Below are 24,405 nucleotides of genomic sequence, written 5' to 3' on the forward strand. Positions count from 1 at the left end.
AGAGGTGCTTCTGCTTTTCCTTCTCCTCTACTTAGGGAGAGTGCTCACGAGGAGAAACTCGTGTATGAGAACAGGGATATCCCTGGAATCCTCCTGAGAGAGCACGATTAAACTTTTATAGAGGTGTTCGGAAAGCTTTGGCAGAGGATTGCAGGAGAGGGCTGCCTCAGTTCTCCCTGTGTGGCAGAATGCTTTCCCACGCCACTCAGCGACCACTTCAGCAGGCATCACTACCATACACAGTCAGGCAGCGTCTGGGCCCCAGCAGCAGCGGGGGGAAAGGCCAGTCCTCGCTTACAGACTACCCCCTAATTTCAAACATTCTTTCCAGTAACCACGCAGCACACCATCATAATCTTCCAGGAACCCAGCCCTGCACTCAGCCCTGGTGCCAACTCTGCCCACACATCTACACCAGCGATTTCATCACTGGACCCAGCCACATCAGCCACCAAATCAGAGACTCATTGAACTGCACATCCACTAACGTGATCTATGCCATCAAATGCCAACAATGCCCCTCTGCCCTGTATATTGGCCAAACTGAACAGTCTCTACGGGAAAGAATTAATGAACACAAATTAGATATCCAAAAAGGCAATACAGAAACCTGTTGGTTTAATCTACCTGAACACTCATTCATGTCACTGTTTTGTTTCAGGCCAATTTCACAAGCCAAATACACAGAGAAGGGTTGGAACTTAACTTCAGTCATAAGTTTAATTCTTATGCAAATGGTATGAACAAGGACATGGGCTGGCTCTCACCCTACCTTCCATACCCGAATGACTTAACCAACCAACCAATGAAGGTGCCAATTGTTTTTATCAGCCTGTTGTAACTATTTCTATTCAATTTCTCTCTCTCTTTTTCTCCTTTCCCCCTCCTTTTTTTCCCCTCTTTTTTTCTCTCCTGTCCCCTATTTATTCTTGGATCTGCACTTCTAACACTCCCGTCAGCTGAAGAAGTGGACTGCACCCTCAAAAGCTCATGATCCCATCTACATGTTTTGTTAGTCTCTACGGTGCTACTTGTCTATTTGTTTTTTTTAAAGTTTTTCTTGTTACAGACTAACTCGGCTCCTCCTCTGAAGCTTATGGAATCAAGAGTCACTACACTACCTCTACCACTGCACCACAAAGCACATTAAAGACCATCTGAGCTTCACATATACCGGGGGTGGGCAGTAATTTTCATAGGGCGGCCACCGCTCCACACCTAGAAGTGACAGGGAACTAGCCTTCCCCAATGGTTGTCTGGGGCCGGGAGCTTTGAAATAAAAACACAGCAAAGGGTCGCCTAGCAGCCTCCCGGGGTTGCTGTAGCTATTTATAGGATTGACCAACTCCAGCCTCTGCCAGGGTAGCACCACGACCAGGAGTCCTTTAAATAGCTGCAAGCAACCCCGGATGGCCGCCAGGCAATGCAGTAGCAGCAGAACCGCAAGCCAATTGCTTCTATTTAAAGGGCTTGCAGCTCCGGACCCCACCGCTACCGCATTGTCTGGCAGCTATCCAGGCTTGCTGCAGCTATGTAAATGGCTCACGACTCCGGCCCCTGCCAGAACAGCACCATGACTGGGAGCCTGGAGAAATAGGATCCTGGTACCTGAGTCGTCACCTTGAAATTCAGTGGCACAGGCAGCAGGACAAATAGAAAGCAGCCAGATGCCGTCCATGGGCCAGATCAGCGTTTGGTGGACTGGATCCAGTCCCTGGGCCACATCTTGCTCTGCCCTGACACTCTGACCTGTGAAAGCTACGGTTTGTATTCATGCACCTGGAATGGGGGTGGAGGGTTCTTTCCCCTACACAAGTTCTGCTCTTTTCAGTTAAACTTTTAGTTTTCAATGCATTGGTTTAAAAATTGCCATTTTTGCACTGATATTATTACAGAATAATTTCTATTATAAAGATAAATTATGTTCCACATTAGTTCACAACACATCCTACCAAGTGGCCAGCCATTCAGAAAAACAAAATGTCACACAATTCACAGGCTCAGTCACAAGATGACTCAGTACACTGACAATGATACAGTCCCACACTTATAACAGTCACCACAGAATTCCTATCACACCGCAGAAGAGTGGGTCCAAGTAGAGCACACTACACCCTCATGCACTATTTCAGCTCACTATTACACAGTCTTTCAAAGCCCCTCTGTGATGTAAAAGCTCTGCTCTGAGCTCTTCTAATAGCCCTGGTATCTGCTACTCAAATTCACCAGACATCTTTGCCCTCTATCCCAGCAGAAAGCTTTCCTCACTTTGCGTCACATACGTTATGCAGGACACAACAGGCAGCTATAACCCCTGGAATACTTCTTTCACTTGAGGTACAGTCTTATGAGTAAACAATGCCAGCAACCCTTCAAATGATCAAAAGCACGTTCGACATCATCCTGCACCTGTTCAGCCAGTAACTGAATGTTCTCTGGTGCTGTCGAGGTGGCCAGTATGACTTCCCAGTTAAGTATGACTTGTCCTCACTTAATCAGAAATGGTCACAAGCAAAATAAAGATAAAATGATTTCTAAACTTACACTGGTTCAAAGTGACAGACCATGCTCTCAGGCCAGAATCTGCTCCCAAAGTCCAGCTGACTGGTAGCAAGTTTCCACAGTGCAATCACCACTCACTTCTACACTGTCAGTGCAGCTCTCATTTTGGTGGCCCTGTGCTAGAACTGGGGTGAGCTCAGCACACAAATCTAGGGACCGGATCTTGGGTAACCACAGGTTCAGCAGCCACTGCTGATTACCCTAAACCTGCTTTATAGTGCAACGCCAACAATCAGGGCTTGTTTCTTGGTCTCAGCAGTGGCACTGCATCTGCTGCTCCATGAACAACACACAAGCTTGAATTGGTTCTCTCTGTGTCCCGTGGCAATCTGTCTCCCAAGGAATTGGCATGATCCCCGCTCAAACAGTTTTTGCTGCTCTGCAAATCTGTGCTTGCAATGCTCATGAAAACAGCACAGAGCTGTGCAAGCTACATGCTTCTGTCACAGATGACAGACTGATGGTTATGGAGGTTTGCGGGATTTAAAAAAAAGACAAATTACGGATACAGATATCATAATGGATGGACACAGCTGTAAATAGGGATGTTGATCCCATAATGCCCAATAATCCCTGACTGACTTGTTCTGGCCCCATCATACATTTCCCAAATTTCACAAAAGGCAGTGTGCTGGGCAGTGGCATTACACAATGGCGCATCTACCCAGGATACATCTCACACTGCATCTGTGACAGCATCCCGGTATGCACTGCCATGGTGCACCCCCAATGAAAGCAGCCAAACCTGCAAACACACAAGCGACATAGTAACTGTGGAAGCTGCATGCTGACGTAACTTGAGCTGATGCAAGTTTTCCGTGTAGACTCTCAGGGTGTGTAAACATTAACAGGTCTGAAATGGCTCTACATTAGGGGGCCAGGGGTCTAGCCAGAAAAGGCATTGCCATTGCCCTTCAAACAGGTTTTCTCTCTTTGTCCTGGCAGCCTTGGGAAATAGATAAGCATGCAGCCTGACTTTGTTGCTGTGACATAGCGGGGGTGCTGTTCCAGTCACTGCTGCAGTGTGTGGGTGTACCTCAGTGTCCCCCTCCCCCCTTTGCAGCTCTCTCTGCATGGGGGGGGGGGGAGAGGCCAGGCATGACTCATTGTGGAAGTATGTCAGTGTCTCACCTCCTGGAAGCCAGGTGACAAAAGATTCACCTTTGGTCTGGGAGCAGGACAACGCAGGAGGCGGAGCTGCCTGGAGGCTCAGTGCCCAGTGGGGGGAGGGGGTTTGCTTTAGTCTTGGTTGGGGGAAGCATGAAGGGAGCAGACAACGTCAAGTACAGGGGGGGTTCAAGGGCCTGTGAACCCCTTTTCTCCAAGAGGGCTACAGTTATCTGCCCTGACTCCTATGTCAACATGGAGCCTGTGCTATGCTGCACCTCTGAGAAGCAATAAACCCTTCTGTTCTACTGGCTGGCGGAGCCACATCGGGCTGCGGACTGGGGTGCAGGGTCAGGGGGCTCCCCAACGCATCCTCACAGTTGTGTCTTTTGTTTATCCTCATTGGCTCTGCATAACACACCTTCAGGGTCGAAATCCCCTGTAATCTCTGTAACCTGTTAGTTTGTAGCATGGGAATGTGTTGATTTGATTGGAAGTTCAGTAAATAGTAGTTAGGGGCGGGTATAACTGTATTCATTATTTGCTTATTAATATTCATTTTATGGGACTTAACATTACTAAATAAGGGTATGTCTACACTACCACCCTAGTTCGAACTAGGGTGGTTAATGTAGTCATACGAATTTGCAAATGAAGCCCGGGATTTGAATTTCCCGGGCTTCATTTGCATGTTGCCGGGCGCCACCATTTTTAAATGTCCGCTAGTGCGGACTCCGTGCCCGCGGCTACACGCGGCACGAACTAGGTAGTTTGGACTAGGCTTCCTATTCCGAACTACCTGTACGCCTCGTGGAACGGGGAAAGGGGTTACTTGAGCGAAAACAGGACAAACGCCAAACTTTGTCCCAACAGTCCAGAACTAGTGACTCACTCAGCATTTGGATTATTCATAGTCGTAAGACACCCATCTTGTACAGTCACACAGGGGGATCAAGAGAAACTAAACACCTGCATAAGAATTGTAAGTGCAAGAATATGAATTCCAGAAGCGAAGCTTTTTGCCATTGGTTCCCTGTTATATATACAATTGGATACTTGCTCTAGCTATGAGTGCAGTGGGTAATTAACCAGTTTATTTTTTGATGTTTGTGCACTTCTACATATTAGTCCTTTACTGTCAGCCTTGTAGGCAAATATTAAAGTCAGCTCTGGATTAACTATTGTGTGAAATTGCATTTTTCAGAATTTCAAGTCCTTGTTTGGATTTGATGGGGCATCCCATCATGCATCTATTGGTACCAAATGAAACTCACTCCAGTACATTAAGCCATGCTGAGGGAGACCGCACGGCTCAATATTGTAGTTACTGGTGCTCTATAAAAAAATAAATGAGCTTTAATTTAGAATGAGGCAGGCAAGCAGAGAGCAAGTGAAGACAGATAAGCTCTAGGAACTTCAACAAGTGAAGAAAATTATTAAAGGAAGAAACTGGATCCAAAGAACAAGTCTTTGGCTTTACGATCCATTTTTGTACAAACTCATAGGAAATAAGATATTGCCCTTCCACGAGTTCCCAGTTAAACATTTAACAAAAATGTGGAACAGCAGCATCTGCTCACACCCCTTGATGAGGAACATACAGTAAATGTCACTTCTGCCCAGGTCATGAAATGTTCCTCAGTCTCCATGAACAGAAGCAGAATACATCCAATTCTAAGCTGTTTGGCTGTTCTTTCAATAGCATAAATCCCCACTGAGCTAAAATCTGGCAGTAAGATCCAAGCCTGGGAGAAATCTGACAGTCGAACAAAATCTTTAGATACATATTTTTAAAAAAGAAAAGTATGTTTCTACGTGTTAAACCTCTCTAGTCCGGCAACATCTACGGTATGGCAAGACCACGGATACTGCGGGACCACAAAGCCTGGGAAGCCGGCAGTGGAGCCCTGGGGGCAGCAGAACTCTGGCAGCCTCAGCACTCCTGGAGCAGCATAGATCCGGTGGCCCCAGGACAGTGGAGCCCTGGCAGACCTGGGCCAGCAAAGCCCCAGCAGGCCAAGGGCAGGTGGGGCCAGAGTGGCTGGTTGCAGAGCCAGGTGGGGAACCCAGTGGGGTCTGCTGATAGACACTCTATAATCTTAATAGACGACCAAAAATGATGCAATTTAAATTGGCTCACATGGCAGCGCTCTGTGTCCACAGAACTCATTAGAGTACAAAGGTACAATTCCCAGGCTACCTATTCTGCTGTTGTGGGTTTTTTAGCGTATGTCCTCTGTCTCATTAACACACAAAGCTGACAGTTTATAAAACACACTGGGGTGTTGAGGCTTTGGACTGTGGGCAATGAATTTAGGAAAAAAGGTGAGCGTGGGATACAAGAACAGCCGTAAGGAATGGGGGGAGGGGATGGATTGTGGGATTTTGCAGGCTATGATGCATCCCTAAGGTTATTCTAACACTGGTGTACGTTAATACAGCCATACCTGCCTCCTCCATCGGTCTGAACATCGGCTGTGAGTCAAAGCAAAGGACTCTGTCATCCATCGACCAGGTCTCATTGCGATCGAGAAACTCTTTACAGGACATTTTTTCATCCATGATCTCCCCAGGGGATACTGAAATGTGAAGAGAAAGCAGCAACACTTAGCAGTGAATCACAAGGCTGAATTACTTCTGCATAGATGGCTTATGTGACGCTGAATGGCAGAACTTTTGCTAAGACTGACAGCACACATGGCTTCTCAGTGAAATCAGACCACTCAATGTGCTGCCATTCTACAATTTTAATGAAGTTCTCTTAAAGAGCAATGAAGGAAGGCATAAAATTTGAAGAAGCTTATAAAAATAAAAATAGAGTACGTATAAACCACAAAGTCGTCAGATGCCTTTAAATGCTGATAAATTAGTGCTAGCAGCACACCCTACACGCTAGGGTGCATCTTCACCAGACAATTACATCAAGTTAAACTGAGTCCTTCAAGCTATGTTCCATCTAAGGCATCCCTTATTTGTGATATTTTTCCCCCAGGAAAAGAGTAATTCATAAGGGCCAGGCAATGCTGCTGACCTCCCAACACAGCTGCACACTCCTCTATTTATCTAGCACAAGACAAAAGAGCAACTGCACATTTTCATGATCACTTGTCCCTGTGCCTCTTCAGTAACTGCTAATGTATAAACTGAGCTGGAATGATTAGACATTTCAGGAAGAAAAACAAAAGCAACAGGTACCCATCCGTAAGTGCTAGAACTAGGGATGCTAAAGGTTAACCAGTTAACTAGAAAGCATATGCCTTACTGGTCTGCTTACTAAGGATGTGAAACAGTGAGCAATTTACTTCTCAAGTAGTCGATGGAATTTCCATTGACTATTCGACTAGTTGATAGGCACTTCCACGCTCCTCCTCTGAAATGTACAAGAGCCCCTACTTGGGGCTCTTGTACATTTCAAAGGAGGAATGCGGAACTCTGTGCACAGCCCGGGGCCAGTGGGAAGTCCCGCTGACTCCGGGTGTGCCAGCTTTGAAATGCACAAGAGTCCCCAGCAGGGGCTTTTGTGCATTTCAAAGTGAAAGCAGCCTCATGGAAGCTGGCTGGCACCAGCGGGGGACTCCGAGTCCCCCACTGACCTGAGCTCAATGCAGTGCTACTGCTTTGAAATGCCACATGGAGCCCAGGGTCTGGCCTCAAGTTCCACGCAGCATTTCCCCAGAACCCAGGGTCAGCTGGGGACTCCCCAGCTGATCCCGGGTTCCACAGAAATGGAGCCTGGGATCAGCTGGGGAGTCCCCAGTTGACCCCAGGCTCCACACAGCGCTGACCATCTCGGTGATTCAAAGGGGCAGCACCACACAACTGAGCCCGGGATCAACTGTGCAGTGCTGCCGCTTTGAAGTATCTCCTCTTCCTCCCGCCTCTGCTGCCTCTATATAATAGAGGCGGCAAAGGGGGAAGAGGGAATGGACTAGTCGAATGGACTATCTGATCAGCTTTTGCTTATTGGATAGTCGACTAGTACTTAACATCTTTAGTGCTTACCAGCTAAGCAGAGGCCCCCACCACCACCACGATGGCCCAGTTAGCAGGACCCTGGCCGCCTGGGGCTGGGGCAGCCTCTGCTGCCCAGGGCCACAAGCGAGCCAGGGCTGGAGCAGACCCCCCCCTTTCCCCTCCACCGGTATTTAACTGGTTAAAGAAATCACTTAATCAATTAACTACTCTGGGCAATTTTTACATCCCGAGCTGGAACAGAGGAAAAGCTCTGGGGCCTGAAGGAATTCAAATGCAGAGCCAAACAGAACCTACTGGGCTACCGCAAGGTTCAACGTGCACCAAACGCTATAATTGCCACAGGCCAAACAACAAAATCTCAGTGTTGCCAATGCATGTGAGCTTATTACGGGTCCCTCAATGTTTGGTTGTTTTGTAAAAGCCTAATCATCTGCAATTATTTAAATGATCTGGTCCAGTCTGGCAATTCCACGCTCCTATGAGATCTCAGAAAATTCAGTGTTTTACAACTGTCCATGAAGACTCCCTCTAGTCTGCTCCAACCGCCATTTGCCTGAGAACCTTAAAACAGTCTGGGGTCTGCCAGGCATCCATCAGAATCAACAGAGAAAGTGTCGGGCGAGGGAGAAAGCAGTGTATGGGGGAAGGGGAGCGGCCCTTGAGCAGGAAGGGAGTTCAGAATCAGGCGAGTGAACACCACAGGTCAGGAGTCTTGAAGAGCTCAGGGACAGACAGGAGAGATGCAAGAGCAACAAAATACAGTTTTATTAAAAGCTTGCAGATACCTAAAGATACCTATTGGCATAGCACTGTCAGCTGATTACATGCAATTAATAATACAAATCTGTTGCCAAATCCTAGGTGTATAGCTTTGAGGGCCAGAGAATGGGAATTTAAAATGTAAACTCCTATTAAAGCGTTTTGATAACAATAATATACAAATGCACACATCACTTCTGTATGCTAACACACATGCATATAAATCCCACCACGCCAGAAAAGAAGTGTGTTCAGAAAAGGAGGATGTTAAATATCGATTAATTGACTAGTCGAGTGACCTCATGAATTCTTATCAATCACTCAACTATTCTATAGTCGCCGGGGGCGGGACTGGCAGCCAGTGCGCTCAGGCCCCAGTCCCAAGGAGCCCCCTGCCACTCTACATGGGAGTTGGTCCGTGAGGGGAGCCAGTTTAAAAGCCAGCTCCCCTCGTGGACCGGCAGCTTGTTGTCCTGTGCTGCTCCCTCTAATAAAGGGGCAGCAGCATGAGGTGGCATCAGGCCCTGTTTAAGGGAGGGTCTGAGCTCCCGGACCCAGCACGAGCCAGAATTGACCTGGGCTGCCTGCCCACCTGGCTCCTAACACACTTTAAATGCAGAACCACAGCAGGTCCCAGGCTTGCGGCAAGGCAGCACTGGGCTGCTGGCCAGCCTGCTAAAAAATGGACTGGTGGTGGAGGGGTGAGAAATGTGTATAGTTTATAGCATTAACTCAAGCTTTTGCTGATAGGTTAATCGACTACACTAGTACATCCCTACTTTACAGTCTGTTCAGTTTCTGACTCCCATGGATGGAGGACTCCAAGCTATCAAAATGGGATCCAACTGAGGCTGGTTTGTGGATTTCCTGGTTTGGCAAGAGACTGCTGGGGTTTCTGTTGGGGACTCTTAGCTAAATGAGCGGATTTGATATAGTTCACTGCAGCCAGGAGGGGGGAGAAAACACTGCTTCCTGTACGCAAAGGAGAAAGGTGTCCATGTGTGGACTGGGGAACAAAACTTGTGTGCGAGGAGAGGGTGGGGAAATTAACACAGACAGTGTTAAGAGACAAACCGCTCTCAGACTAGAAGATAGGCCGGCACAATGACAATTTAACAGCAATATTTTGCCAAACAGACAATGATAATTAAAGTTTGCCAAGTGCTATTATAAATGTGAAGAGACACCATTATTCACAATTATTTGCAGGGTACAGGAGTGAGGGATTTAATTCACATCAGCAATAAGTGCCTATTGAGAATGCAAGCTGCTGGGGACAGGAACACCACAGTCTTTTGTCTGCCTATAGAGATCTCTATGAACTAAAAAGACAGAAATTGTTATGCTAATGTGAAGACTGAGGAAAAGTTAGGGAAAACTGACAGGAATTTCCCTTACAGAAATTACCCCCGATTCAAGTCTACTAAGCTTCATTGACCCAAACAGGCTCTGGGTGGACTTTAGAGGATTCAGAAATAACTTCTAGCACTAGAGCTAAAATAAAGACACACATGTATAATTGTTGGTACCTACTGTAACACAATAGAAACCAGAACTCTGTGGTACTGGCAGGTAAGTGGGAGAAAATACCTTAATGTTTTAAGATGCATTTGTAAGTACAAGAGTGATTATGTCTGTGCCTTTAAATAAAGGGAGGGGGGGATCTTAATGCAAGGCATGCTGGGAATGGAGAGGAAGCAGGAAAACAAAACGGACAAGAGAGCAGGGCAAGAAGAATTATTCTAAGTGTGGCTAAACATAACAAAATTCCTATAGCACTGGGGATACATTTTGATTCATATCTGCATTTATAAAGCATTTGTTTTAGCAAAAACACTGGAGACTGGGCAGTGGAGATCCAGCCAGTGCTGCTATGGGCTGGGACAGCCAAGCCAACAGACAACTGAAAGCTTTATTTGCTTCACACAAGTACCCAGCTCTTATACAGTGCTAACATCCTACAGCTTAAATCAAATTACAAAAGTATCATCATTATCCCCATTTTGCAAATGGGGAAGGCTCAGGCAACAGAGTGCAGTGCCTTGTCCACGGTCACCCAGCAAGGTCAGGGGCAGAGCCAAGAATGAAACCCAGGGACTTCGTCTACACTGCAGCTTTTACCGCAAGAGCCTATGCAAATGAGGAACATATTAGCAAATCGTCGTGTCTCATTTGCATAATTTATTTGAGCTGCTTTTGCACAAAAACCCGTTTTGCACAAAAACACCTGTCCACACTGCTTATTTTATGCAAAACCAAACGTGAATAAATTAAACGAGGCAAAGTGATATGCTAATGTGCACCTCATTTGCATAGGCTCGTGCTTCAAAAGTCGCCATGTAGACGTAGCCAAAGTCTCAATCAGTGCTCTATCCACTAGGAAACACTGTCTCCTCTTCAGAGAGCGGTTTGATTTAAGCTATGCTGTACAATGTCTTATTGCCACGGGCACTTGTTGGCCTACTCATGTTGTAAGTTGAGACATTGTACAGCAGAGTTTAAATCAAACCGCTCTCTGAAGAGGAGAAACTACAGACCAATTAGTATAACTAGGGGTTATAGTGGACCACAAGCTGAATATGAGTCAGCAGTGTGATGCTGTTGCAAAAAAAAAAAGCAAACATGATTCTGGGATGCATTAACAGGCGTGTTGTGAGCAAGACATGAGGAGTCATTCTTCCGCTCTACTCTGTGCTAGTTAGGCCTCAGTTGTAGTATTGTGTCCAGTTCTGGGCACTGCATTTCAAGAAGGATGTGGAGAAATTGGAGAGGGTCCAGAGAAGAGCAACGAGAATGATTAAGGGTCTAGAGAACATGACCTATGAAGGAAGGCTGAAAGAATTGGGTTTGTTTAGTTTAGAAAAGGGAAGATTGAGAGGGTACATGATAGCTGTTTTCAAAAGGGTGTCAATAAGGAGGAGGGAGAAAACTTGTTCATCTTGGCCTTTGAGGATAGAACAAGAAGCAATGGGCTTAAACTGCAGCAAGGGAGGTTTAGGTTGGACATTCGGAAAAAGATCCTAACTGTCAGGGTGCTCAAACACTGGAATAAATTGCCTAGGGAGGTTGTGGAACCTCCATTTCTGGAGATATTTAAGAGTAGGGTAGATAAATGTCTATCAGGGATGGTCTAGACAGTATTTGGTCCTGCCATGAGGCCAGGGGACTGGACTCGATGACTCTCGAGGTCCCTTCCTGTCCTAGTATTCTATGATCTGATATTGGCCACTGTCAGCAGATAGGACACTGGGCTAGATGGACCTTTGATCTGACCCAGTCTGGCAGTTCTTATGTTTTAACACAAGCAGCACTTTTCCTAAACAGAGTCTGCTGTAGGTCCCAGTGATTGCAAGTGTTTACTAAACAGCTCCAATTTGTTTATCATCTGTTCTGAAGAAATCAGTGTGGCCACATAATCGAATTGAAAAGTTCATCCATATAAAACAGCACTTCTGGCAATCTACAGCATGGAGACTTCCAATGTGCAGAGCCTGCTGTGCTCAAAGGCTCACAAAGAATTGTACCCAGTACGCTGTACTGTACCCACTATGCTATGTGCAGTGAACTTGCAGCAAGAAGTGCTTTTCGAGCCGAGGATTACCATAGTAGTCTTCTCACTGAAGGGGAGCTTAATCTCACGAGGGCACTGGACCAGACATTGAACTCTAGGTTAAATAGCTTCACTATCCATGAGTTGATAGGAATGAGCTGCACCTGCCAGCTCCAAATCAAGCTGGAGGACAAATGAGGGACTTAAAAGCTTTGTTAGAGTTGCCAACTAATTTCTCAAAATCATGCTAGTGGCTTTGTCCTGCAAGTGGATACAGAGTTAGTTTGGCTCGAGCAATTTGCTAGGGCAAGGATGGGCAAAGTGTTTGGTCTCAGGGCCACATCAGCACATGGAAATCGCACAGAGGGCCATGAATGCTCACAAAACTGGGGTTGGGCTGCACGAGGGGGTGGGGGCTCTTGCTGGGGTACAGGCTCTGAGGTAGGGAATGGGACTGAGGAACTTGGGGTGCAGAAGGAGGCTCTGGGCTGGAATCAAGGGGTTTGGAGGGAAGGTGACCAGGGCTAGAGCAGGGGGTCGAGCTTTGGAGGAGCCCTTAGGTGCAGGCTTCAGGTGGTGCTTACCTCAAGCAGCTCCCAGAAGCAGCAGCATGTCCTCCCAGCTCCTACGCAGAGACACTGGCAGGTGGTTCTGAGCGCTACCCTGTCTGCAAGCACTGCCCCTACACCACCCAGTGGCAACAGTTCCTGGCCATTGGGAGCTGCAGGGGCAGCATGCAAAGCTGCTGGCTATCCCTACCCAGGCAAGCTGGAAGGGAGACCTGCTGCTGCTTCCAGGAGCCATACAAAGCCGGGGAAGCCCCTGAACCCACTTTCTAGTAGGAGCTTGAGGGCAAGATTAAAAGGGGGTAAAGGCCTGATATGGTCCATGAGCCATAGTTTGCCCACCTGTGTGCTAGAGGAATACCCTACTGCCAAGTCAGACCAATCCACTCCCTGGATTAAGTTCCTGGCACTGTCAAAGGAAACAAAGGAATTCCCTCCATCTCTCTGGGGGGTGGAATATTTTAAACTTTGGGGGAAATGCAATTTAAACGAGCTGTGATTTGAAAACACATCGTTTAAAAACATCCTACAGCAAGGGCATGTCTACACTACATCCCTCTTTCGAAGGAGGGATGTAAATTAAACAGATTGAAATTGCAAATGAAGCCGGGATTTGAATTTCCTGTGCTTCATTTGCATAATGGTGGCCGCACATTCTTTTGAAAACAGGTATTTTGAAAGTGAAACTGCCATCTCGACGTGGTTCTTTTGAAAGAAAAACCCTTTCGAAAGATCCTGTACTCTTCAAAAAATGAGGTTTACAGGATCTTTTGAAAAAGAGTTTTTCTTTTTCTGTAGTCTAGACATAGCCCAAGGGTTTAGCTCTTACAACCGTCACCATTTTGACGTTCTGTCCAGAAGAGATGCAGAGTAGCCCCCCACTGCACAGCTTTGTGGACGTGCTAAACACTGGGACCTTAAGATCCTTGGGTTTATCAACACAGGAACCAATGTCCTTAACAGCTCGTATCTACAGCTGCCTGAATAATTTCCCATGTTTTCTAGTCTACTGCATATTTCCATAACGGATCACATATGGCAAGGAATGTCATCTAGTAGTCTCTAAAGGGTGTGTCAAGCTCTGGGTTCTCTCTTGACCTGACAATGACTCAGATGACTTTTGGCAAGTAGCAGAAGGCCTAATACTGTAAAATGTTAGGTGCTAAACATCCTCAACTCTTACTGATTTTCAGTTGAGCGGAGGGTGTTCAGCATATTGCAGGATTATGTGCTCAACATTTCAAGTGTCTTAGTTTCCACCTCTGTAAAATGGGATATTAACTTACCTTTCTGGCATGTCATGAAATTTTAAAAAAGTGTGTTGAGATCCTTGTCTGAAAGTGCAGTATTTTACAAGCATCAGACACATGCTTATGACTAGCTAATGAAAGATTCAACATATTCCACCTGACATTACGCCTTCCTACAAATTCCTACTTCTCCAGTAATGAAGTTCAAACTAAATGGTCCTACTTTGCAGGATCAAGTTTAGTCTTCCACTGATACTTAATAGCCTTGGCGGATGATTGTTTCTAGATCAAAATTAAGAGTTGTCAGTCTCTGCTTCAGAAGCAGCCCAGGACCAACTAAGCTGCAAGAGAGACTGCACCACCTTCCACCTACAGAAAATGGGGGTCCCTTCAGGTCTAGACTGAAGTCATTAATGGAGCAACATGAAAAAAATTGGTGCTGAAGGGGCCAGCCTGCAATCCTCCGTGTCTTAAGACTGTCTAGGAAGGAGCATGGCGGAAAGGGATCTAGGGGTCATAGTGGACCACAAGTTGAATATGAGTCAACAGTGTGATGCTGTTGCAAAAAAAGCAAATATGATTCTAGGTTGTATCAAGAGGTGTGTTGTAAGCAAAACTCGTGAAGTCATTCTGCCGCTCTATTCTGCACTAGTTAGGCCTCAGCTGGAGTACTGTGTCCAGTTCTGGGCGCCACATTTCAAGAAAGATGTGGAGAAATTGGAAAGGGTACAGAGAAGAGCGACAAGAATGATTAAAGGTCTAGAGAACATGACCTATGAAGCCAGGCTTCATGAACTGGGCTTGTTTAGTTTGGAAAAAAGAAGATTAAGGGGGGACATGATAGCGGTTTTCAAATATCTAAAAGGGTGTCACAAGGAGGAAGGCGAAAATTTGTTCCTCTTGGTTTCTGAGGACAGGACAAGGAGTAATGGGCTTAAAGTGCAGCAGGGGAGGTTTAGATTGGACATTAGGAAAAAATTCCTAACTGTCAGGGTGGTCAAATATTGGAATAAATTGCCAAGGGAGGTGGTGGAATCTCCCTCTCTGGAGATATTTAAGAACAGGTTAGATAGACATCTGTCAGGGATGGTGTAGACGGAGCTTGATCCTGCCTTGAGGGCGGGGGGCTGGACTCGATGACCTCTCGAGGTCCCTTCCAGTCCTATTATTCTATGATTCTATGATTTAAGTTTCCATCATGGCCAGTTCCTAAAGGGGATGTCAAACAGGAAGGAGCATTTATTATAACAGAAAAGAATTATTCCATGGACAATTTGAAAGCACAATTGGCTTCTGTTACTGTTAAATCCTGAAGAATTGTATGTCTAAGAACAAACCTGTCAATCACACTGACATTGCTGCTATAAATTACATTTTCACTCATCTGACACAAATTCACAGTTTACTATTACTATCCAGTGCTTGTAGAAGAGAGGTAAGTACACAACAGCATTCCCTATCCAATCACCACATTGTATTATCATCCCCTTCCCCTATCCTTGGCAGTCTTATCTATTTAGCTTGTAAGATCTCCGGGACAGGCACTGTCTACCACTTTGGGGCCTTGTTTTTGGTTGGTTCCTATACACTACCATGAGCTATCTAGTAAGATTGCAGGAATCTGTGAATTTGTGGGCACCGCAACCAAAAAATTAGCTTTACAGGTAAGAGGAGAATATAATCCTCTGAGAGCAATAAAAATGGGCGAGAATATTAAGGATCAAAAAAAGCTTCCTTGAGAAGCTGCTAGACATTTCTGATGAAGCTCACAATTCAGCATCCATTTCAGCAAAGGTTTAATACACAGAACATGCTCTTCACTATATCCTGCAATGCTGCAAAAGCTGCTCAGATGTCACTAAATTGAGATCCAACCAGTGAGAAATGGTAGTCTCCCATCACCAGGCAAAATACTAAAGGGAAGCCAAATCAAGAAACACTTCCACTGAAATGCAACATTAGAGTAAAAAACCTGGTATTTCAGAATGAAACAGCCTACATGGCCAGGATATCTGACTATCAAAGGTTCTAAAACCTTGAAAGACATGTGGATCAGAAACAATCACTAAATTCACTACTATTGTTTCCTTCATTTAATCATTTTTATATGCAAAATATGTTATGACAAATTTCTCTCTTATGCATCAGAACTTTTAAAGTAGTTTTATTTAATAAACAAATGTAAATGCGGTTTTGTATATTTTAATTGAATTTCCATCCCAACAGAACTTAATAAAGTACATTAAAATAAATCTAAAAAGGGCTTCTTCATTCACCAATTTCTAATACATTAAAGATGGAAAAAACAAGAATCTGATTAATTATAAGAAGCTTCATAACTGCTTAAATAAATGCATATAGATATAATTTATCCTCCTAGTTAGCAAAAAAAAGCACAACATTTAATGTAAAGGCTATACTGAGTTGCAAATTAACATCTTTTAGTTATTGCCAACCAATGAGAATCAAGCTCTCAAGGAAAATAAAGTACAAATGCAAAATAATTAAAATAAATCATTTCAATAAAGGCTTCCTGCTTGCTCATTTAAAATCAATCTACACTGCATTGTGCTCTCCAAGCATCAAATAAGAATTAGGTTCTGGAGGCAGAATGTCTAGACTGTCAGATGAGGCCTAAATGAAAGAAATCACAGGTATCCTTAATAAGTACTAATGCTTTGAGTAATCAAGTCTGAATCACATGCCAGAGCCTAAAGTAGCACCTTAGAAAATGACAGGAAAACGTGTGGAAGGAGGGAGAAAGGACTGGAAAAAGGGTTGTTTCAGTTTGGCAGAAAGGAATGCCTTCACGTCTGCACATCCTTCTCTCCTGTGGGGCATAAGCCCTTCCAGCCACAGTAGGGGGCAGAAGAACAGATGGGTCTGAGAAGTGCATTTTACTCATCCTGTGAAAGAGCGCCCAAGTTGATCAACATATGAGCCTCTGGAAAATCTCAAATTTGCACATGCTCAGTAGAGACTTGTTAGAGTTTGGAGAATTTAACAGCCAAAGATTCTGGGCACATTGATCATGCTCCAGTTCTATGAAGCTCCTAGATTTGACAGGACTGCGCATGTGCCATCACCCGAGAGTGATTGAGCGTGCTCCATCCGAGTGCTGCAAAGGCAGGACTTTCTCTGCAACTGCTGCTCTGGGCCACTGTGATAGTGGGCAACAGAGCAGACAACAGGGAAATCATCTCTTCTGTGTTCTCAACACTCCCCTTCCTGGCACCCGGACAGCAAGCAGAAAAAGGAAGCAGCCTGACATCGAACAGAAGGGTGAGGAAGGTACACACAGAGATGGAGATGCAGGAACTCGGAGGAGCAAATGAGAAGACAGGAGTAGGGAGGGTGTATAGGCACAAATGGAGAGGAGGGTTGGAGCAGAGAGGGAGAACAGAGGCAAAAGGACTACAAATGCTAGTGCACACTGCCCTCCATACTCTGAAATTGAATCCAATGTCCTATATTCCTCTACTGTCGGCAAACAGTGGTGAAATCCACAGGCAAAGTGTGTGTGTGTGTGGGATCTCCCTCATGGGCCTGACCCACGTATTCAGCCTCCTGCTGCTACCACTTACTCAGGTCATGTAGTAGAGATCTGTACTGAGCATGTAATGTCCAAACCCTGCCGATGACCCAAGTCGGGGGTTAATTCAGTCCCACAGATGTAATTTGGTTTTGTATCTGCTTTTTTTTTTTTATTAAAGGAAATGACATTAAAACTACAGTGAAAGAGCTGTCCAGTACTTCCAGGGAATGGAGGTTGCCAGTTAAATGAATGTGCCAAATCAAGTTTGCTGCTCTGCCCCACCCCTCTACTGGCAGATCCGGCTCCCAGCAGCTCAAGACAGGCTGAGGGGAAAGGAGGTACCTACTGATCATGTCAGCCAGCAGTTACAGTTGTCAGAAGCCATGCAACAGCTGGCAGCATTGTAGCTGGGAGCAGTGCCGGTTAACAGATGCCGGATAACAAAGATCTCAGCGTACATTAAACAAATATTAAGGTTGCAAAGTCAAGCACTCGAAAGTTAGGCATCTTTAATTCTGGCATTTCCTATGTAACCTTAATTTGTACACCATAATGTATATGTATTGGAATACAGTCTTTCATTACAGGATCACATACTGTTTTTCCATATTATTTTTTCTAATTGTGTGTTCCTCATTTTCCTTACCTATCAGAATCACAGAGCTGGAAGAGACCTCAGGAGGTCATCAAGTCCAGCACCCTGCCCAAAGCAGGACCAATCCCAATCCCAGACAGGGGTTTGTCAAGCCGAGACTTAAAAACCTGTAGGGACGGAGATTCCACCCTCTCCCTAGGTAATCCAGCCCAGTGCTTCCCCACCCTCCCAGGGAAATAGTTTGTCCTAATATTCAACTTAGGCCTCCTGAACTGTAACTTGAGACCATTGCTCCTCATTCTGCCATCCACTACCACTGAAAACAGCCTCTCCCCATCCTCTTTGGAACCTCCCTTCAGGAAGCTGAAGGCTGCTCTCAAATCCCCCCTCACTCTTCTCTTCTGCAGACTAAACAAACCGAAATCCCTCAGCCACTCCTCATAGGTCATGTGCTCCAGCCCTCTCATCATTTTGGTCGCCCTCTGCTGGACCCTCTCCAATGCATCCACATCCTTTCTATAGTGGGGGGCCCAGAACTGGACACAAATGTAAGCCAAGTCATTTGGAGTTGTGCTTTGAACATATAGCTAAAACATTTTAAGTACAGGCAGTCCCCGGGTTACGTACAAGATAGGGACTGTAGGTTTGTTCTAAGTTGAATTTGTATGTAAGTTGGAACTGGCTCCAGATTCAGCTGCTGCGACTGAAACTGACCAGGAGCTGACTACAGGAAGCTGGAGGCAGAGTTGCTCTGCCCCCAGCTTCCTGGAATCAGCCTGATCAGTTTCAACAGCTGCTGAATCTGGAGCCTAGGACAGAACAGCTGGGGCGCTGCACAGTAGGTTCCCACAGGACCAACCGGGCAGCACCCCAGCTGCTCTACCCGAGGCGTCCCGCAACAAAAGCCTGGTCTGCTGGGGGGGGAGGGGGCGCAGTAAGTATTTTTTTTTCCCCACAGGCCCCCTGCTTTAAGTGGATAGATATTCAATATTTCTTTTTATCCTCATTTAATATGAGGTCCCAGGTTACAAGTAACACACACCATACAAACTCCACACTGAATACAAAATTATGCATTTCCTTGGTTATTTCTATGGTGCTCTCATCATAGTATCCAAGTGCTTCATGGACATTAATGAATTTATCTTAAATTTCTGCTGACATTGCGTGGTGGTATTGCCATTTTACAGATCAGGACTCGAGGCACAGAGAACAAATCCAAAATGGTCAGTGTGGCCACTAGCACTTGGGTGCCCAGTTTAAAACACCCAAGGGTCTAATTTGTTTGAGTACAGGCAGTCCCCGACTTACGCGGATCCGACTTATGTCGGATCCGCACTTACGAACAGGGCTATTCTCGCCCCGGAGCTCACGGGCGGCGGGTCGCCACCCGTGTCCTCCGGGGCGAGAAAAGCTTCTCCCGGTCTCCCTGGTCTGCTGGGGGGGGGTCCAGAAAAGCCGCTGGACCCCCCCCCCCAGCAGACCAGGGACACTCGAGCAAAGACGCCGCCTGGGCGGCTTTGCTCGTTTGCCCGGGAGCAAACCTGCCCAGGCAGCAGGACCCCCGCCGGGTTTAACAGATTAAAAGTGAACAAAATCAATTAAAAAGTACACAGAAAGAAAGGAAACGTATCTAACTGGCATTTGCACTGCCACTATGTATCCCACCCCAGAGTGCACTCCTCTGGAGTCAGAGTCCCAGACACTTGCTGGTGTGGGCACGCTTGAAGGGCTGCAGTTGGAGTGGAGACAGCACTTGGCAGATTCTGTGTGTGTTAGTCCAAGGTGAGCAGCCAGCTGCAAAATCCCTCTGCCACTGGAGCAGGCCCCACCAAATGCCAGCAGCTCTGGTTCCCTGGGCGGATCACTCTGGCTCTCAGTGCACCCAGAAGCAGTTTGTCTTTTGTGCTCCCTCCCAGGCAGCACTTTTCCAAAGAGCCCAGTGACTCAGTCACCGCCTGTGCAGGTTTATGTAAGCTCTTCCCAGCCACAGGCACAGCCAGGATCTCTCCCCTTCAGGGACAATCAACAGCAGCCCCCCCAAAGCAGCCTGCTAGATCCAAGCCCCAGCAGTAACAGTAACAGGCTCTAGCTGCAACACAAGAGCTCCCAGCCTGGAAAAGGCTTCTCATCAGCAGCCTGGCTCTTCTCTCCAAAATGGAGCCTAGCCTAACTCTGTCTGCATAGCCTGGGAGAGCCACTGTTCTCCCTTCTTCCTAAGGGCTCATGGGAGTTGTAGTCTCTAGGGCTAGATTTCAGCACAAAGGATTCTCCCAGAAAAAGTCAGGGGCCCCTTTAGTAAGAGGACTACACCTATAAAAAGGCTAACACTGCCACTTTTTGCACTAATACATACCCTTCTTTTTGCTTATTCTTCAGAAACCCTATCTTTCCCTACTATCAACAAGCTTAAACAAAAAGCCTGGGAAAAGACGTATTGTACTGCCTTGCTGTTCAATCAGCAAAATTACCTCCCAAGCTCGTATTTCCTGCTGGGGAAAACTGGACACTCAGAAAGCAAGTCATTTGGTAGCTACACTTCAAAACTAAACAAAGATGATGTATTGTCAATAGACTCTGGGCTGCAAAATAAAGCTGTAATTCAGCCTTTACCGTGTACTAACTTTTTCAAACTTCTGCACGTAAAGCCCCATGCATCTAAGATACCAGTCAGATTCAGACATTGCCCATGAGCGTGACGGACAGACAACCCATACATGTTGGCCCGTGGTCACTAACAGGTTGATCATGGTCTATCGCGAGGCCTCGACCAGTCGATCGGGAGGTGTCCCTCCTCCCCCCCCCCCATTTTCCCTCCCACTCACGAGAAGCCCCACTACCTACCTCCAGCGAAAATGGAGGTAGTGCCGGCTTCCCAGGGGTGGACGGACGTCCCGCAGCTTAGCGCCACTTCAGGGGGTTCCGGAAGTGCGTTGGCTGCTCTGCTGGGCATGCTGCGGGAGGGAGCATTAGCCCCGGAGGAGGAGCTCGGCAACTTCCCTGCACCGGCGCAGGAGGGGTGAGTCGGCCCCGGGGCAGGCGCGCACTGGGTTTTCCTGTGCCGGGGGGAGTGTTTCAGCCCTGGGGCAGGCGCGCATGGGGGTTTTGGCCCCGGGGCAGGTGCACACAGGGTTTTCCTGCGCTGTGAGGGGGGGGGGTCCAGGCCCAGAGGCACACACCGGCTTCCCTTGGGGCAGGGGAGGAAATCCTTGAAGGAGGTAGATGCAGGGGACTCTCTGCCTCCACTGGCACCCTGCTCCCTGCCTCCACTCCCCTACCCCCAACTCCCCAGCTCCCTCTCCCCTCCCCCCAGCCACAGAACTCTGTCTCCACTGGCAGGCACCCTGTCTCCTGCTAAAGCACCCACTAGCACCCTTCCCCAGTACTATGTCCCCTGTTCCCACCAACACAGTTGGGGCCACATTAGTGAAGTTTGGGGGGGCGGAGGGTGTTGGAGGAGGGTATTTTTGCATCTCACTTGTGTGGCTCCAACTGATTTTTCTTGGGTCAGTGACCCCTGACTCAAAACAGGTTCCCCGCCCTTCTCAGAAATAAAGACAATGAAGAAACTTTTTGTTTGTCATAGTATTTTATTTAAAAATGAAGCCTGGCCAACAAACCCCAAATTGGGGCCAACCCCCCATCTGGCCACAGCATCATAACACTCCTGCACTCCCTTCCCCCCAGCCCCTACATCTGAGCCTATCATTCACTGGGACCCCCTGCCCTGAACCCCTCACATACCCCAACCCAAATTCCTGAACCCTCACATCCAGAAGTCTGTGGCTTGCTTAGTACCCTAACCCTACATCTGACCCCAACACTGATCAGCCTGGCACCCCCTCCCCAAGCCAACATTCCCTTCTCCACCTCCTCCGCATCCAGATTTCCTCCCAGAACTTGCACCTCTCACCCCTTCCCACTTCCAAATCCCTCATTCCCACCTCAGAGCCTACACATCCTGTCTCAACCCAGCGAGGTTACGGCTAGACTGCAGGAGTTTTTCAGGATTCCGGAGATATCCCAGAAAAACACTTCTGCATCCAGGGGTGTGTTTGGTCTTCCGCTTCTTTTAGTGGAAGCACAAACATGATCTTTCGGTCACCCCTATATTCCTCTTTCCACGAGGAATAAGGGGGCTTCCAAAAGAAGGGTTTTTTCTGACATTTGGTCCAGTCTAGACAGGCCAAATGTTGGAAACACCTCCTCCTACAGAAGAATTGGGGGGGGAAAGCAACAGTATAAGGGTTGGGGATATTAAGTGACAGAGAGGAGAATGAGAGGGCGGGGCTTCAAGGAAAGGGTGGGGCTGTAGATTTTGGCCTGTTCTGTCCTTTAAACAGTGATCTCGGGTGTAAAAAGGTTGGAGACCACTGATTTAGGCAGTATTCTGCAAAGATCACACACTCCACTATGCACCCAACCTAGTTTAACATATGCTTTCTTGATTGTTCTCACTCCCCATTCTAAAATGATCTGTGTGCCTGGAAAAGGGAGCAAAATAGAAAGTATCCAGGCACAGGACAGGTGGGAGGGAGCAAAAAAATCTAGTATAAAAAAGGTGGTATAGCAAGGTGGTATAGGCCCACATCAATTTCTGACTCCCAGAGGAAACAACAGCAAATTGTTTCCTGTGCTGAGTCACTGAACAGCCACACAGCCATTTCTGAGCTAAAACAGTTCCAGTGCGAGCAAGGTACCCGACCAATGAGACACCATCGGATTATGGATACATTTTACATTATTTTTTAACAACAAGGGCACTTCAAGTCCTATTTTTACACTAAAGACTCTTGAGAGGTTTTAGATTCACGACTTATCATATGCTCTACTTAAGGACCATCCTTCTACTTCTGATAAACCCTCTGTATCAGAGCAAGATTTTCACGGAATTTTAGAGAGACACAGGCAAATTAGTCCTTTTAAAAGGTTCCTTACCAGTATTACTGAACATCACCTTGCTATATTCAATCTGAAGTTTACACATCTGGTTTTACATTATACTCTTCATTCCCTTAGGTTTTTGCAGGTTTGGTTTTGTTGTGCACTTCAGAGATTAAACAATATACCTAGAATAGTCTATTAATTATTTCACTTGAGGGTCCTTTCACAATGCTGTTTTCCTTTTAGCCACTGAAAAGTGCTTCAACCCCCTCACAAAAAAAAAAAAAACCTTAAAAACAGCTGTATTGATTGTGTGAATAAAAAGTAATCCAACAATAAAAATGATATCAGCATGGAATATGAATAGCTGTAAGTATGGAGAAATGAGATAAGTGAATGTTTAGATACTCTGACAGGCAGGCTCCCTAAAAACACACAATAGCTATTTAAATGAAATACTTCAGCTGCTCCAATATGTATTGTATCAGGATTAAAGAGTCCTTATGTAACACTGAGATAACAACAAGGTGCTTCTACTGCAAATAGTTTATCGAACAATGCTACTGGAAGTTGGGTACATTTCAGTTTGTGTTAAATCTAGGGCAGCAGTTCTCAAACTACAATTTGAGACTTCAAATGTGGGTCACAACCCTGTTTTAATGGGAGGACCAGGACCAGCTCAGACTTACTGGGGCCCGGAGCCAAAGCCTGAGTCCCACATCCTGTGGCTAAAGCCAAAGCCTAAAGACTTCAGCTCTGGGCAGGATCGAGCCCTGCAAATTCGCAGCTATCAGCCTCATACATGGATGTGAATGTGGATATCCCCGGCTCATTTTTGCATATACCTCATTTTGGGTGAGGACACAAACTTTGTATCAGGGAACCCTGCAGATATCTGCTTTGTATCTGTGGCTGACAATCTGCTAGAAAATCATTTTTGAGTGCTCTACAGCAGGGCTCAGGTTACAGGCCCCATGCCTGGGGCTGAAGCCCTTAGCTTCTGCTTTGGTCCCACCACCCAGGTTGTGGGGGACCAAAGCCTGAGCCCTACAACCTGGAGTGGCAGGGTTTGGGCAGGCTCAGGCTTTGGTCCTCCCTCATCAGAATGGCCAGACTGGGCTGGGTCAGACCAAAGGTCCATCTAGCCCAGTGTCCTGTCTGCCCACAATGCCCAATGCCAGGCGCCCTAGAGGGAGTGAACAGAACAAGGCAATCAAGTGATCCCTCTCCTGTTATCCATTTCCAGCCTCTGACAGAAGCTCCGGACCCCACACTTCCTGGATCATGCTGTAATTTTTATCATCAGAAGGGGGGTCACAGTGCAATAAAGTCTGAGAATCCCTGGTTTAGGGTGCAAGGTTTTAAAGAAACACAGGGGTATGAGAGGATTATCTACACTTAGGGGACCAGAGGAGGATACACAGACTCAAGTCTCACACTTTCAAAATACCCGACAAAGATAAATGTTAGAGGCACTGTTTACTCACAGCCGATCCCTTTCCTAATGGACAGTGAAGGAGAGGTTGTAATGTTGAGTGTTAGAATAGCATTTAGAGGCCCTGGCCAAGATCAGGGTCCCGCTGTGCCAGGCATTACACACAGTGAGAGATCGTCCCTTACGC

The 24,405-nt window shown here is 46.5% G+C and overlaps 1 protein-coding gene across 12 annotated transcripts in view; it reads right to left on the reverse strand.

Moving 5' to 3' along the window:
- MAP4 (microtubule associated protein 4) overlaps positions 1-24,405 on the reverse strand; it is a 250,361-nt gene that overhangs the window by 95,281 nt on the left and 130,675 nt on the right. For 11 of the 12 annotated variants that reach the window (XM_075923035.2, XM_075923037.2, XM_075923036.2 and 8 more), the window contains one exon: positions 6,117-6,248. The exons of the other annotated variant lie outside the window; for it this stretch is intronic. In XM_075923035.2, the coding sequence (XP_075779150.2) occupies positions 6,117-6,248 (132 nt within the window). The remainder of the gene's footprint in view (positions 1-6,116; positions 6,249-24,405) is intronic. 12 annotated transcript variants of the gene reach the window in all.

Source organism: Pelodiscus sinensis, chromosome 2 (assembly GCF_052426305.1).
Source record: "Pelodiscus sinensis isolate ZL-2025 chromosome 2, ASM5242630v1, whole genome shotgun sequence".
In the NCBI taxonomy this organism is placed as follows: domain Eukaryota; kingdom Metazoa; phylum Chordata; order Testudines; family Trionychidae; genus Pelodiscus; species Pelodiscus sinensis.